This window comes from Odocoileus virginianus, chromosome 13 (assembly GCF_023699985.2).
Source record: "Odocoileus virginianus isolate 20LAN1187 ecotype Illinois chromosome 13, Ovbor_1.2, whole genome shotgun sequence".
NCBI classification, from domain to species: Eukaryota; Metazoa; Chordata; class Mammalia; order Artiodactyla; family Cervidae; genus Odocoileus; species Odocoileus virginianus.
In genome coordinates, this window is record NC_069686.1 from 43829561 (window position 1) to 43845365 (window position 15805).

Consider the following 15805-nt stretch of genomic DNA (forward strand, 5'->3'; position numbering starts at 1 on the left):
ACTTAATAACTGTCAACTCATAGGATCTACTTAAATGTATGTGTGCAATATGCATAAGCAATTGGTTTAAAAGACTATATTCTAATTAATAAAGGTAACAGCTAAAACAAATACATACCAGTCTGTCAATTGCATTTTTGATAGCGTGGAACCAATCCAATATGATGAAGTCAATATCTGACTGCAGAAGGAACTCATTTCCTGATAAAGTTGTGATCTTAAAAAAAAAAAAAATCAACAGGTGAGCAAACCATATAAAATGATCTGTTCCATTTAAAAATATATGCTTTAAAAAAAAACACACTTTAATACACTGAGATATTTTCTTGTATTCCAGTAATTGTCTTTCTGGGAACTGGGAGACTAGGATCATTTTGAACTGCTCTCTACAAACCATTTCTTCATGTCATAACAAATACATTATCATTTCAATAATAGAACGATTAACTCAAGAGTAGGTCTAAAGCTGAATTACTCCAACTCATGGAAAAGCAAGTCAGGAAGTTCGGAATAATGCAGACAGTATCCACTTAAGTCAGAATCACAGAAAAATGCACCCGGGTGTGTCAGAATTCATTCTGCATGTTTGGCTCTTTCCTGTTTGTCTTTTTCAAATCTAATAGCATCTCTATATTTGATTTCCTTTTATGGAGGGTACTAAAACAGATTATTTACCAAAGAGACTAATGCAGACTTTTCTAAAAGGTCATTCTAACGAGTAACATTTGGCTATTTCTACTTTCTTATCAAAAAGATCTATAGGAAAGTAATAAAGACCAATTTCCCCACAAAGAGAGTACATTAGAATAAAAGTTCATTTACATATTTGGACCTCTCATGGATAGTATGTATCAGAAGAACATTCTTGTTCCATAAGTTTAGGGCTGTTAAGTAGTTGGCAATATTTAGCATACAACTATAAGTTTTTCAATAAAGGGAACCTTTTTCTCCTTGGAATTGTTAGAGAAGGATGTGACCCTACAGAAAACTTGATTTTGCACATAAAGGACTACTTAGAGAAGAATTTGATTAGAGAAGGTGTGGACATGCTCTTTGTTTCAGGCTATCAGTCTGAATGGTGAAGATTTTCCCTTTGTATTATTGACTTTTTTGTGTCACCAAGAAGATGAACATTTCCCAACTACTGTCATGCATCAAGCAAGGCTTCAGAGGTTTAGAGGACAGACATCTCAAAATACTCAATCAGGAGTTAGTCACCTCTTCTCAGCCTTACTTCCTCTAAATGGAAGAGCTGAAATACGGCACAAATTCAGAAAATCACAAATCGTAGTATAAAATGCCTCTGTAATTCTATCATTAAAGTGACAATTACCCAAAATAGCTCACTCTGAAGTTTCAGTGATTCTTATGGTAACATTTAATGACAACAATCCTGAAGTCTTAAAGAAATCTTTGTTTACACAATACAGATATATTCATTTGCATTGATATTTAAGAACAATTATTTAGAGATGCAACATTATTCAGTGCTGCAATATAATCATTCTTGAGTGAGTTGAATCCCAACTTTTTACAACAGTCAAAAAAGGAAGTATCCAAAGTACATGCAATTAAGAGACATGAAAGATTAGAAAATAAAAGGGAACTTAATTATGCACACTGGAATTTGACAGATTACCAGGGCCTATCACTTTTTTTTTTAAATAAAATTGCATGTAAGATTTGGGGTAGCTCAAAATAGCCTCCAAATAGTCCTCTGTTTTATGTATCTTGTAAAAGACAGTTAAGCTGATGTTTGCTTAATTATCTGAACACCCTTGCAATGTTCTTTACTTATATAAAGTTCCAAATATTTACTTTGTATAAAGTGTTGCCACAGAAATAGTAATCTAAAAATATAAGGTCACTTCTAACTAACCTAAGAAAACTAGTAATGTCCTTGACCTCTACCTTCATCCTAATCTGAATATAAATATTTTGATTATGAATGTATTACATAATGTTACAATTTGCTAACATACACACAGAAAAATGAATTAGCCCAAACGCAATGTACAACCTATTTCTCTGCCATTATAAATAAACTATTACCAAAATTATAAAAAGGAACACTTTCAAAGTGCTGGAAACAAACATAATTAGATTTACCATATTCTGAGGGTTTAGGAAAAAGCCAACAAGGTTCAATTTTCAGTCTAGTAAATTCAAAGAGTGATTAAATATGAGTACTTCAGCAATGCATTTGCATTTGGGGTGCATGCTATGTAATGTAAAGGGAATCTTTACTGCTAACACAATGAAAAGCAAAATGTATCTTAAAAGTTTCTTTGTCCAAATTTATTACTGCATTATTTGTACATAATCAGTGATTTATGAATTCATTTTGGGAAGCTGGACCAGAAAACTATGTGAATGCAATTCATTTAAAGCATACTATTAGAAAGATGCAGTTGCATCCTCTCCTCTGTCTTCCCACTAATCTTTCAAGTTCCTCAGCAGTCTGGAGAAGACTGCTACTGCTCTCTACAGTTTAAACACATCCACTTCTTAATTACAGTCAGTAATTGACTTTGTTCTGTTTCATTCCAGTCACTCATAGGAAAGTGGCTTCAAAGTCTTTGGCTGGTAAAACACATTGAATTCAGGTTTCTCAATCTACTTTTTTTTTTTAAACATTACCTCTGTAGTTCTGATAAATACTTTGCCCAGTGATATTTGTACTTTGAACAGTCAAATTGTCAATGCTCCTGAGAAAAAGATATCAGTAAATGTTAGTTTTGACTAAACCTTTTGATTGAATCTCTCCTGATGACACTACAGAGTGACATAGAGCTGATAACAATATATTAAGTCAGGCTAATATATTCTTTCTATATCAGGTGTTGTCTCAGTGACAGATGCTGGGACAAGGTAGATGAAGAAAGAATTTACAGAAAAGATGGTTTAGGCAAGAGCTGCTGGTCTCCACTTCACTTCAAAGCCTACTTTAGACAAGTGCCTCTTGGAATCCCTTATCTCCACCACGTTGTATTTTGAAGGTATATATCTTGGCACGAAAGACATCTCAACGAAATTTTCTGGTGTTGTCAAGAATAGATGCATTTAAATACCTGTCAGGACATTTGCCTAAAACTTTTCTCACTAAATAGTGACCATCTGAATTTTTGCTGGTAAATGAATGTATACCTAAACAACCTTGTAAGCATATCCGCTGGCTGTCCTGCAGAAGAGACAACATTCCTCAAGACGTTGGTAATAATTCAACAATAGTTTCCCCTTGGGCTAGGAACATAGCTCCATTTGTGTCTTTGTTATGGTTCCTCCTAAGATGGAGGCAGGTATAACCCAGTTCCAAACTCCACTGATTAAAGACAATGAGAGAAGAATGTTTTTTAAGCTTTAATTAACAAATGGGACAATGTTATGCAAACTTAAAACTGCTTGAAAGACTTTTAATGAGAAGTGCTTATGTTTAAATATTGCCCTTTTCAATTCTGTCAATAAATTAAAGTAAATTGTCAAATAATTAAATTGCTCCTGCGAATTGCTCCAATGCATTCTGGCAGTTAGTCTTTCCCCTGTTAGAGGCTAATTTAAATGAGGAATTAATATGCAGGATTGTATTTATATAATTAAAAATTTCCACACTTTGGTTTACCAGAATAAAAACAAAATATTTTCAGAACTTAATGTTTTTCTGATTCAGTTCAGTTCAGTCACTCAGTCGTGTCCGACTCTTTGCAACCCCATGGACTGCACCACACCAGGCCTCCCTGTCCATCACCAACTCCCGGAGTTTACTCAAACTCATGTCGTTTGAGTTGGTGATGCCATCCAACCATCTCATCCTCTGTCATCCCCTTCTCCCACCTTCAATCTTTCCCAGCATTAGGGTCTTTTCAAATGAGTCAGTTCTTCGCATCAGGTGGCCAAAGTATTGGAGGTTCAGCTTCAGCATCAGTCCTTCCAATGAATATTCAGGACTGATTTCCTTTAGGATGGACTGGTTTCATCTCCTTGCAGTCCAAGGGACTCTCAAGAGTCTTCTCCAACACCACAGTTTAAAAGCATCAATTTTTCAGTGCTCAGCTTTCTTTATAGTTCAACTCTCACATGCATACATGACTACTGGAAAAATCGTAGCTTTGACTAGATGGACTTTTGTTGGCAAAGTAACATCTCCGCTTTTTAATATGCTGTTTAGGTTGGTCATAACTTTTTTCCCAAGGAGCAAGCGTCTTTTAATTTCATGGCTGCAGCACTGGAGCGTCGGCTGTGTGGCACTGGAGTGACTGTGAGGAGATACCCCATGTCCAAGGACAGAGAAGCCCCAGCAAGACTGTAGGCACTGGAGTGGCGGCTGTGCAGTGCTGAGGTGACTTTGAGGATATACCTCATGTCCAAGGGCAAAGGAGAAGCCCCAGCAAGATGGTAGGAGGGGTGAAATCGCATTTAGAATCAAACCCCATACCTGCCAGAGATGCTCAGAGGGCTCAAACAAACCTTGTGTGCACCAGGACCCAGAGACCCCACAGAGACTGAGACAGAACTGTGTTTGAGTGTCTCCTGCGGAGGTACCGTCAGCAGTGGCCTGCTGTGGGGGCAGGGGCTTTGGGTGCAGCAGACCTGGGTATGGCATAAGCCCTCTTGGAGGAGGTCACCATTAACCCCATCATAGAGCTGCCAGAACTTACACAGGACTGGGGAAACACACTCTTGGAGGGCACAAACAGAACACTGTTTGCACCAGGACCCAGGAGAAAGGAGCAGTGACCCCACAAGAGACTGACCCAGACTTGCCCATGAATGTACAGGAGTCTCTGGCGGAGGCGTGGGTTGGCGGTGGCCTGCTGCAGGGTTGGGGGCACTGAGTGCAGCGGGGCATGCATGGGGCTTTTTGAAGGAGGTCGCCATTATCTTCATTACTTCCACCATAGTTCAGTGAAGTCGCTCAGTCGTGTCCAACTCTTTGTGACCCCTTGGACTGTAGCCCACCAGGCTCCTCCATCCATGGGATTTTCCAGGCAAGAATACTGGAGTGGGTTTCCATTTCCTTCTCCAGGAGATCTTCCCAACCCAGGGATTGAATCCAGGTATCTCACATTGTAGGCAGATGCTTTACAGTCTGAGCCACCAGGGAAGTCATAGTTTGGCCCCAGGGAAATAACAGGGAGGGAACACAGCCCCACCCATCAACAGAAGATTGGATTAAAGATTTACTGAGCATGGCCCTGCCCATCAGAACAAAACCCAGTTTCCCCCTCAGTCAGTCTCTCCTATCAAGAAGCTTCCATAGCCTCTTATCCTTCTCCATCAGAGGGAAGACAGACTGAAAACACAGAATCACACAATCACAGAAAACTAACCAATCTGATCACATGGACCACAGTCTTGTCTAAGTCAATGAAACTACGAGCCATGCCATGAAGGGCCACCCAAGACGGATGGGTAATGGTGGAGAGGTCTGACAAAACGTGGTCCACTGGAGTAGGTAATGGGGAACCACTTCAGTATTCTTGTCTTGAGAACCCCATGAACAGTTTTTATGATTATAAAGCATTAAATTTACTGTGGAGAACTTAGAAAAATTAAAGATAATGAAAAAACAAATTAAAACTATTCATAGCTCCACAGAGTAAACATTATAGAAAATTTAATTTAGTTATTTTCACTGGTTTATAAATAGTAACCAAATGTACATAATAATAATTGATGAAAAACTTTATAGATAGATAACTCATCAGCAAAACACAGTAAAATATCGCTGGCTACTTCCATTTCAGATGACCTCAAATGAATGTTGGGAGACTATCAAAGGTGCAAGAGTAAACAACGTGTGTTCCACTTTTTGATGGTAGCAACTTTCCTACTGCAGAATAAATCCCCAAAAGAATCCTTAGTTCAGGAGAATGAGAGGATGTGTTTCTCACTGAACATCCCCCTAATCAACAACAAGGACTGATTAAACATCTATTAAGTGAATGGCACATTGTTAGAAGCTAAGGATACATAAGCTCCACCCTCAAGAGCTCACAATCTGTTCAGACGGATAAGGACATAAGAGTATAGAGATAAATAACAATTGAAAATGGCTTATACTAAGCCCCAATGTGAGTAGCACAGACAATGTTCATGTCAAGATTTCCAAGGAGGGAATAATTACTGCAGACACATTTACATCATGGAATTATACATAAACTGTTGGTCATGATAAGTTATTCTTTAAGGTTGATTGTATCAGAACTTTAGTATATAAAGGATATGAATACTACCACTTGGTATGCAAAGCAATATCAATTTTAATGATCTCAAAGCACATAATAAACATTCTTCAAATGCAACTTTCTTCCACTATCATAAAGTAATTTTGCAAATGAAGAAAATGAAGCAAATGAGGAAAACGAAAATGCCATTCTATCCAATTGGCATCATTTTAAATGATTGAATCAAGAGATTACAAAGATCTTGATTTCTAGTTCACTAGTCTTCAGCAAACTGTTGTATACCATCAAGGTCTCTGTGCAAATGAGAAAAGGACCATAAGGATTTGATTTCAGTTGTGAAATTCAGACTACAGACCTTAGACTAAAGTTTCTTTAGTGTTATGTTGAAGACAGCACCATTTTAAAAGACCCACCAATACTCTTACTCAGATGTTTCTTTTTTTCCCTCAAGGACAGCCACTGTCCTGCTAAGAAGATGCATGCGCCTCTATGCTCAGTGCTGTCCAACTCTGTTGCCACTCCACAGACTGTGGCCTGCCAGGCCCTCTGTCCACGGGATTCTCCAGGCAAGAATACTAGAGCTGGTTGTCATTTCCTGCTCCAGGGGCTCTTCCCGACCCAGGGATCAACCTGCTTCTCCTGCACTGGTAAGTGCATTCTTACCACTGAGCCACCAGGGAAGCCCAAAACATAACTGGGTTATTCAATAAACTCCTTGAGATCCTAAAAAGGACTAAAACAATCCTATGTTTGAACTAAATGTCTTTCACATTTTGCTTAGGATCAAATCTGGCTATGAGCCTAAGGAGGGTTTACTTCATGTTAATAAAGTTGAAACTGTATATAGGAAATGCATTCTAAAGTATTCCAGATATACAAAGAGTTTTGAAAAATGTTAAATGATGTGGCTACCTACAGATAGGCAATTACCCATTTAAGAGGAATAGAATTTAATTATGTCAAGTATAGTAAATTCAACTGAAGTGAAAATAAAGTATTTTTTGTTAATTTTGGCTGTATCTTTAATTCTAACAGCATAAGAAATACATATACCTTGGTCACATCATAGTGAAACTGAAGTAACTAAATTGAAGTAACAATGACTTTTTAAAAACCCTCAGATTAGCTTTTTTTTTTTTCTTGCATTACACTCCACATTTGATATGGAGGTTGTCATGGTTATACTTATAGTTAAATTACTTGGTCTCAAAGGTGTTTATGACCACTCAAGAAATTACATTATCAAGCTGCACGTCTGTCTCAAATTACAGTCTGGTTTGAGTAACTCCTAACATTTTTCTTAACATGTGGAGCAAAGTTAACACAAAACAAAGGGTAAAATATCATTTAGAAGTAAAAGGTCTTCCATTTGTCTTTCCAAAAATGTTACTTGTTAAAACATTTTGTGAGAAAGTATCTGCCTTGTGTTCCCAATGTTGCTAGATGTTAAGTAAATATATGCTGATTATAAAAAAAAAAAAAGTTGCTTTGGCAACTCTCTTATTAAAATGCATTTGTAACCCCCATCTGTCATGAAAGTTTTGAAAAGTTTGTTTACTTTGGATAGCAGCCTTATCCAGGGTTGCCCCAGCAAACAATGATAGCAGTCTTCAGAAGTCGTGTGAGGAACAATTCACTAGGGATCCATTTTTGTTTTAATTGGCACACACAAACACTTTTCTGGTCTGTCAAGAAGATCAAACTAATATGCATGGAGGGTGTTATATTCACAGCTTTGGGGACCAGTAAAGCTCCCTTTATTTAAGTAATTTAAATGATAGACTGCAAAAACTTTGCAAGTCAGAAAAATGTTTTATACTTTCTTAGGGAATATTTGTTTTAAGCAATGGAAAATGTTCTACATATCTAAAGATGTTGAACCTTATGTTATAATTACCCTGTTTCTTCTGACTCTGAGAAATGTTCTAAAATCCACATGCTACTAAATAAGCCTGGTCATCAATGGATCCTGCATTTCCACAACTGCCCCTGTGTTAACAAATGTTTGTTCACTATAGTTTCCAGATGTTTATTGGTTGTGTTTTCAATGTGTTTGGGGTTGATTGATTTGCATGTCCATTTACTGGAACCCTCAGCAGTTTCATCGTATAAAAATAAGCTGCTCATGTAAGCAATTTCTTTTATAAAAGAAAGTAAACAAATGTTGGGCAATATACACAACAGATCTTAAGTGTGTTCCGAAATCTAAGGTTTAAAGTCAAACTTTCAAGAAACAGTGTTTTTTTAACTGAAATTGAGCTGTACCACTGATACCCAAATAGTTTGGTCCATGCATTCTTGCAATAGAGATTTATTTGTTCTGCATAATAAAACTGGTTCTACAGTGAACATTCACACCCTGAGTCACTTGTCCATTCTACCTTTCTGTTTATTAATGAAATATCCAAACCCAAACAAAGAAAAAAAAACACAAAAACTTGGGTTCATTCTTTTGTCTGTAGTAAAATATTTTAACACTGACAAACAGTCTTCTCAATATTCATGAAAGAATACTATCCAAGTAACTAGTAGATAGTTTAGCAGTTTCTACAGTCTTGCAGTCAGCTATACCAAAAGTTTTGCCTGTGGTGCTGCTCATGTGAAAAATGACTGAAAAAGTGACTAATCGAAGCAGTTGGTGTATAAAGATATCAGCTTAGAGTTTTATTGCTGTTAACGTTAATTTTTAAACTTGGGGGAATAATTGCCTCTAGATAAACACATCATCTCAGGGCTCCTGTTTGCTGGTACCCACCACTCAATTAATCACTGCCAACCACACATCAGCTTCTAGCCTGATCTATGTTCACTGTGCAAAATTACTCATTTAGTCACATGACTAATGAGTCACTTGGGCATTTGCTGCCCCCACCATTTCCTAATTGGAATGGTTTTTACTATTTCTGTATTTATTTAAGCAATGCCCAATGTAAAGATTTTTTAACAAATATAAAAGTATAACTTAAACACAACATTTCCCTTTCCCAAGGCATACTGGTTGGTTGCCTATCCTTCAAAAAAAATTTTTTTTGAGTCTTGGATAAACATTATACATGTGTTTATATTCTAATGAAAATGTCATCTATACTGTTATATAATTTTAATGCATTTATCTATACTAACATCATCTTTCACATGGATTTAATAGCTTTTTGTCTCTCTACCATCTCATCCTGTTTCCCCTTCCAATCCATGTTCCATACTGTAGCCATCGTGATCTCTCTGAAATTTGGATCTCATCATCCCATTTCTCTGGGAATAGGAAATGGCAACCTATTTCAGTATTCTTGCCTAGAAAATCCCACGGACAGAGAAGACTGGTGGGCTACGGTCCCAAAGAACCAATTCGTCTACCTGATAATCTGAGATTCCCCAGAGCTGTTACACTGCAGTGTAAACCCTGTAATTCAGGCTGCCAGACCCTTTGTGCATTGCCACCTACCTGCTCTGGAGCCCCTGTTCCACATTTTCCTCTGCATCTCTCTAATCCAGCCATACTGATATTTTTCCTTGTCTAACTCTTCCATACTAATTCTCATTTCTTCCCTCAGAGCAGGTCGTTTCCTTTCTGCAGAACCCTCTATGATGTTATTCAAATCAATTTAGATGTCACCTTTTCAGGAAAGGGTTCTCTGAAACAGAAGTTCCTGCTACATGCTCCTATGAATCCTGTTTCATCACAGGCCAAAATGGTCCGCATTGCAATTCCCTGTGGATTTCTCTGTTCCCTCCACTGCACTGTTACCACTTAGAAGCCAAAAGCAATTTTCTACCCAGTAGGTAGCTGTACAACCCACAACCAAGGGGCACTAAGTAAATAGCACATAGGTAAACTTTATCAACCTTATACATTTCAGTGAATGCATTATATCCTATTGTTTGATATGCCATAGCATTTAACTCATCCTCAATTTTAATAAAATTTTGAAAGTTACAATACCATTGTGTACTTTCAGGCAATGTAAGTGTTTATTTTGAGATCTAATGATGGCACCTTTTATCAGAGTAGAGTAGGCAATCCATTTTGAAGATTGGGAGCAACAGTCTTTTCTCATCAGTCAACGAACCCTAGACTTCAGAAAAAAGGATTAAACATGGAGGGAGACAGGAAGCACCAAGAGTGATTCTGTATTTAAATGCATATTGCTAGAATAGAATGTTCTCAATTATATTCCAAAACATGTGTTTTGCAGGGGTAATCTATACTCAAGTATCCAAGAATCTCACCCTATGTATTGATCTTTCTAACTGAGTGTTGACAATATGGGAAATTGGACACAGTTTAAGATTTTCAAGAGTTAATGCTAAGGTCAACGGGTCAAGTCTTTAGAGAACCTCAGTGATGCAAAGTTGCTGGTCCCGCACTGTTGCAGCCATTATGTTCAGTAAAGCGTTATTAATATTAATAAACGAACACCCTGTAGGAGGTCAGGGGGCAGTGGTTATGTTACTAACACTTGTATTTAGAAGTATTAGTTAATTTAAGATACAGTGACTTAAGCAGAAACAGGTATTGTTGCCCCGAGTTTATTACGCACACGTCTTCCGTTAATAAGTGCTGAGACTGCACGACAAGAATAAAAGATGTTGAAGTATGTGTCTTTATGCAATTGTAACATATTTGGCCATGATTATGAGTGTTTATAAAACATTCAAGAGTTGTTCTATGTCTACTTACCTTAATGAGAACACCTGTTAATGTTAGAGCTGTACAGACTTATTTGCATTAGATTCAGGTTTTTGCATACTGTACATCACTTTTTGAAACAATTAGGTGCTTATAGAGAAATATAGCTGAGCAAAAAACAGCAGCTTGAATGCCTTACGGCTCAAGACAATTCAACTCCAGGTTTCAATGAAAAACAGAAATCTGCTGAATTACAAGACTGCCAGTTAGAAGTGAATGTAGGTGTATTTTATATTTTTTACATTCAGAGAACAGAAGATACATATAAAAATCTGTGCTTTAATCTTCAAGTAAAATTACAGCCAGCTGAGATAGTTTCCAGACAAAGATGCCAACCAGTAAGAGATGGCAATGCCATCACAATGATGATTCTCCATCATCTTGGGTACATTCCAAGAGACAGCATTTTTACCAGTCTGAGAAGGCTGGACAATTCCCATGGGGCTTTTGACTGGATGAGAAAATGTACAGACTATTGCTCACCTTGCTTTGTTTATAACCCTTTGCCTTGGAGCCCTTTGTATGCAATGACATAACTAAAAGGAGGGAAGGAGATAAGGACCCCCTCTGAGTCAGTCATTTCCGGGCTGCTGGTCCCGGCACAACAAAAACCTACCAATGGAGAAGCCAGTGAGTCTGCCTTATTCATAATTCAGAAAAACAGTTGCAACTATGGTAGGTCCCACTCTGTCTGCCACTTCTCATAGGATGTTAAAACTTCTGCGATTTAAATATTTTCAGTTATTGAAAAGGGAGCACTTGCACAAATCTGTAGATTCACAGCCTCTATTATCATCATTATATTTAAGAGGTGCAATATTTACATCAAAATGACTCACTTGGTGATATATGCTAAAGATAAATGTGTATTTATGATCTGAAGAAGTGTGATGTATAACTACTTTGTCAGACATAAACAGAGTGCCTCTGTGCTGTTCTAGGGAACTCCGATTATCCAGGGCACAGATGAGCTATTCTCATAAAATTAATGCCACTTTGTCCTGGGAAATGAGGGAACTGAGAATTACCCTGGGAGAATGTGTAGATCACAAGAAAGAATGGTATCTGTTTCCTTATCTAACATCACACTACATGGTCTGGGCAGAATAACAAATATGCAGTGAGGATTTGAGGATCAAACTAGTGAATTTTTATTGTCTGGAACACAAAGTTCCTAATTTAAGAAATAAAGTGAACACTATAGCAAAACCTTACTTTTTGGTTTCTGAAAATTTTCAAATTGAATATAACCAAGATCTTGACAGATATCCTGTATAAAATAGTATCATTATTCATTAAGAACAATCGACTAAGCATATATACATATAAATAGGAAGTTCATGAATGAGGAGAAATTTCTCTTTCCCCATGAATTTTAGGTTTAAATAAATTGAAAATAGTGAAACTTTCCTTGAAAATGAGCAAAAGTGACACTTCTGTTTTTGGGAGAAAAATCGATGTTTATTCCAAAGCACTGTCTTTAAACAAACATGTATTGTAAAAGTATTTGACATTTCTAAAAGTATAAATTAGTGGCATGATGCCTTTATAATACAATAGTATGTCTATCATTTGATGTTACTTTTAAAAAATAAACTACTCCTGACTTTATAATAGACAATGGCATCTGTCAATTGAACAATAGGCCAGTAATGGAGACATTCGACATTTGGAATGACATATATTACTTATACTATCTATGTGCAGAAAAACTTTAATATGCCTTAATTTCCAGAGCAAAACAATAAAGTACCATTTTAAAATGCTAGATTTTTTAAAAATGTATTTATTGCCTTATCATTAGAGTGACTATATAAAGAATCACTATTAGTAATTATACCAGGAGAATGGGTCCACATACTTTGTGTATATTGGGGCATATATAACCCTATTCATTACGTACAACACTAGGGTAGCAACCATTGATCATTAGATGCCTTGTGGCTATCTATCAGGATTCAAGTCTAGGGATGATGAAAATATTCCAAAAAAGCTAGCACAACCCTTGTTTTAAACGTGCTTATAATCCAGGGTCTCGCTGGCTGTGACGGACCGTGCAGAAGCGCGGCCATGAGGAGCTATCCCTCGCCCAAGGTCGGGGTGGCGATCGACAGCGCCAGGCTGCGATAGCGCAGGAGTGGCGCAGAGGAGCTTCCCCACATCCGAGGTCAGGGGCGGCGGCTCAGAGGACTACCCCACGCCTGAGGTCAGGGGCAGCGGCCGAGAGGAGCAACCTCACCCCCAAGGAGTAGCTGCTGCCGAGAGGAGCTACTCCACGTTCAAGGTCAGAAGGGGCGGCCGTGAGAAGATACCCCTCGTCCAAGGTAAGGAGCAGCGGCTGCACTTTGCTGGAGCAACAGTGAAGAGATACCCCACGTCCAAACTAAGAGAAATCCAAGTAAGATGGTAGCTGTTGCGAGAGGGCATCAGAGGGCAGACACACTAAAACCATAGTCACAGAAAACTAGGCAATCTGATCACAGGACCACAGCCTTGTCTAACTCAGTGAAGCTAAGCCATGCTGTGTGGGGCCACCCAAGACGGTCGGGTCATGGTGGAGAGGTCTGACAGAATGTGGTCCGCTGGAGAAGGGAAGGGCAAACCACTTCAGTATTCTTGCTTTGAGAACCCCATGAACAGTATGAAAAGGTAAATTGATAGGATACTGAAAGAGGAACTCCCCAGGTCAGTAGGTGCCCAATATGCTACTGGAGATCAGTGGAGAAATAACTCCAGAAAGAATGAAGGGCTGGAGCCAAAAATACCCAGTTGTGGATGTGACTGGTGATGGAAGCAAGGTCCGATGCTGTAAAGAGCAATATTGCATAGGAACCTGGAATGTTAGGTCCATGAATCAAGGCAAACCGGAAGTGGTCAAAGAGGAGATGGCAAGAGTGAATGTCGACATTCTAGGTATCAGCGACCTAAAATGGACTGGAATGGGTGAATTTAACTCAGATGACCATTATATCTACTACTGTGGGCAGGAATCCCTTAGAAGAAATGGAGTAGCCATCATGGTCAACAAAAGAGTTTGAAATGCAGTACTTGGATGCAATCTCAAAAATGACAGAATGATCTCCGTCCGTTTCCAAGGCAAACCAATCAATATCACAGTAATCGAAGCCCATGCCCCAACCAGTAACGCTGAAGAAGCTGAACGGTTTTATAAAGACCTACAAGACCTTTTAGAACTAACACCCAAAAAGGATGTCCTTTTCATTATAGGGGACTGGAATGCAAAAGTAGGAAGTCAAGAAACACCTGGAGTAACAGGCAAATTTGGCCTTGGGATATGGAATGAAGCAGGGCAAAGGCTAATAGAGTTCTGCCAAGAGAATGCACTGGTCATAGCAAACACCCTCTTCCAAAACGCAAGAGAAGACTCTACACATGGACATCACCAGATGGTCGACACCAAAATCAGACTGATTATATTCTTTGCAGCCAAAGATGGAGAAGCTCTTACAGTCAGCAAAAACAAGACTGGGAGCTGACTGTGGCTCAGATCATGAACTCCTAATTGCCAAATTCAGACTTAAACTGAAGAAAGTAGGGAAAACCACTAGACCATTCAGGTATGATCTAAATCAAATCCCTTATGACTATACAGTGGAAGTGAAAAATTGTTTTCAGGGACTAGCTCTGATAGACAGAATACCTGATGAACTATGGACGGAGGTTCGTGACATTGTACAGGAGACAGGGATCAAGACCATCCCCAAGAAAAGAAATGCAAAATAGCAAAGTGGTTGTCTGAGAAGGCCTTACAAATAGCTGAGAAAAGAAGAGAAGAGAAAAGCAAAGGAGAAAAGGAAAGATATTCCCATTTGAATGCAGAGTTCCAAAGCATAACCAGGAGAGATAAGAAAGACTACCTCAGTGATCTATGCAAAGAAATAGAGGAAAACAACAGAATGGGAAAGACTAGAGATCTCTTCAAGAAAATTAGAGATACCAAGGGAACATTTCACACAAAGATGGGTTCAATAAAGGACAGAAATGGTATGGACCTAACAGAAGCAGAAGATATTAAGAAGAGGTGGAAAAAATATACCGAAGAACTGTGCAAAAAAGATCTTCACGACCCAGATAATCATGATGGTGTGATCACTCACCTAGAGCCAGACATCCTGGAATGTGAAGTCAGGTGGGCCTTAGAAAGCATCACTATGAACAAAGCTAGTGGAGGTGATGGAATTCCAATTGAGCTATTTCAAATCCTGAAAGATGATGCTGTGAAAGTGCTGCCCTCAATATGCCAGCAAATTTGGAAAACTCAGCAGTGGCCACAAGACTGGAAAAGGTCAGTTTTCATTCCAACCCCTAAGAAAGGCAATCCCAAAGAATGCTCAAACTACCACACAATTGCACTCATCTCACACGCTAGTAAAGTAATACTCAAAATTCTCCAAGCCAGGCTTCAGCAATATGTGAACCATGAACTTCCAGATGTTCAAGCTGGTTTTAGAAAAGGCAGAGAAACCAGAGATCAAATTGCCAAAATCTGCTGGATCATCGAAAAAGCAAGAGAGTTCCAGAAAAACATCTATTTCTGCTTTATTGACTACGCCAAAGCCTTTGACTGTGTGGATCACAATAAACTGTGGAAAATTCTGAAAGAGATGGGAATACCAGACCACCTGACCTGCCTCTTGAGAAACCTATATGCAGGTCAATAAGCAGCAGTTAGAACTGGATATGGAACAACAGACTGGTTCCAAATAGGAAAAGGAGTACATCAAGGCTGTATACTGTCACCCTGCTTATTTAACTTATATGCAGAGTACATCATGAGAAACACTGGGCTGGAGGAAGCACAAGCTGGAATCAAGATTGCTGGGCGAAATATCAATAACCTCAGATATGCAGATGACACCACCCATATGGCAGAAATTGAAGAGGAACTAAAAAGCCTCTTGATGAAAGTGAA

The 15805-nt window shown here is 38.4% G+C and overlaps 1 protein-coding gene across 1 annotated transcript in view; it reads right to left on the reverse strand.

The window, feature by feature from the left end:
• The window catches only part of ARHGAP15 (Rho GTPase activating protein 15), a 677082-nt gene that overhangs the window by 329511 nt on the left and 331766 nt on the right, over window positions 1-15805 (reverse strand). The window contains exon 7 of the mRNA XM_070476258.1: window positions 119-217. Within this exon, the coding sequence (XP_070332359.1) occupies window positions 119-217 (99 nt within the window). The remainder of the gene's footprint in view (window positions 1-118; window positions 218-15805) is intronic.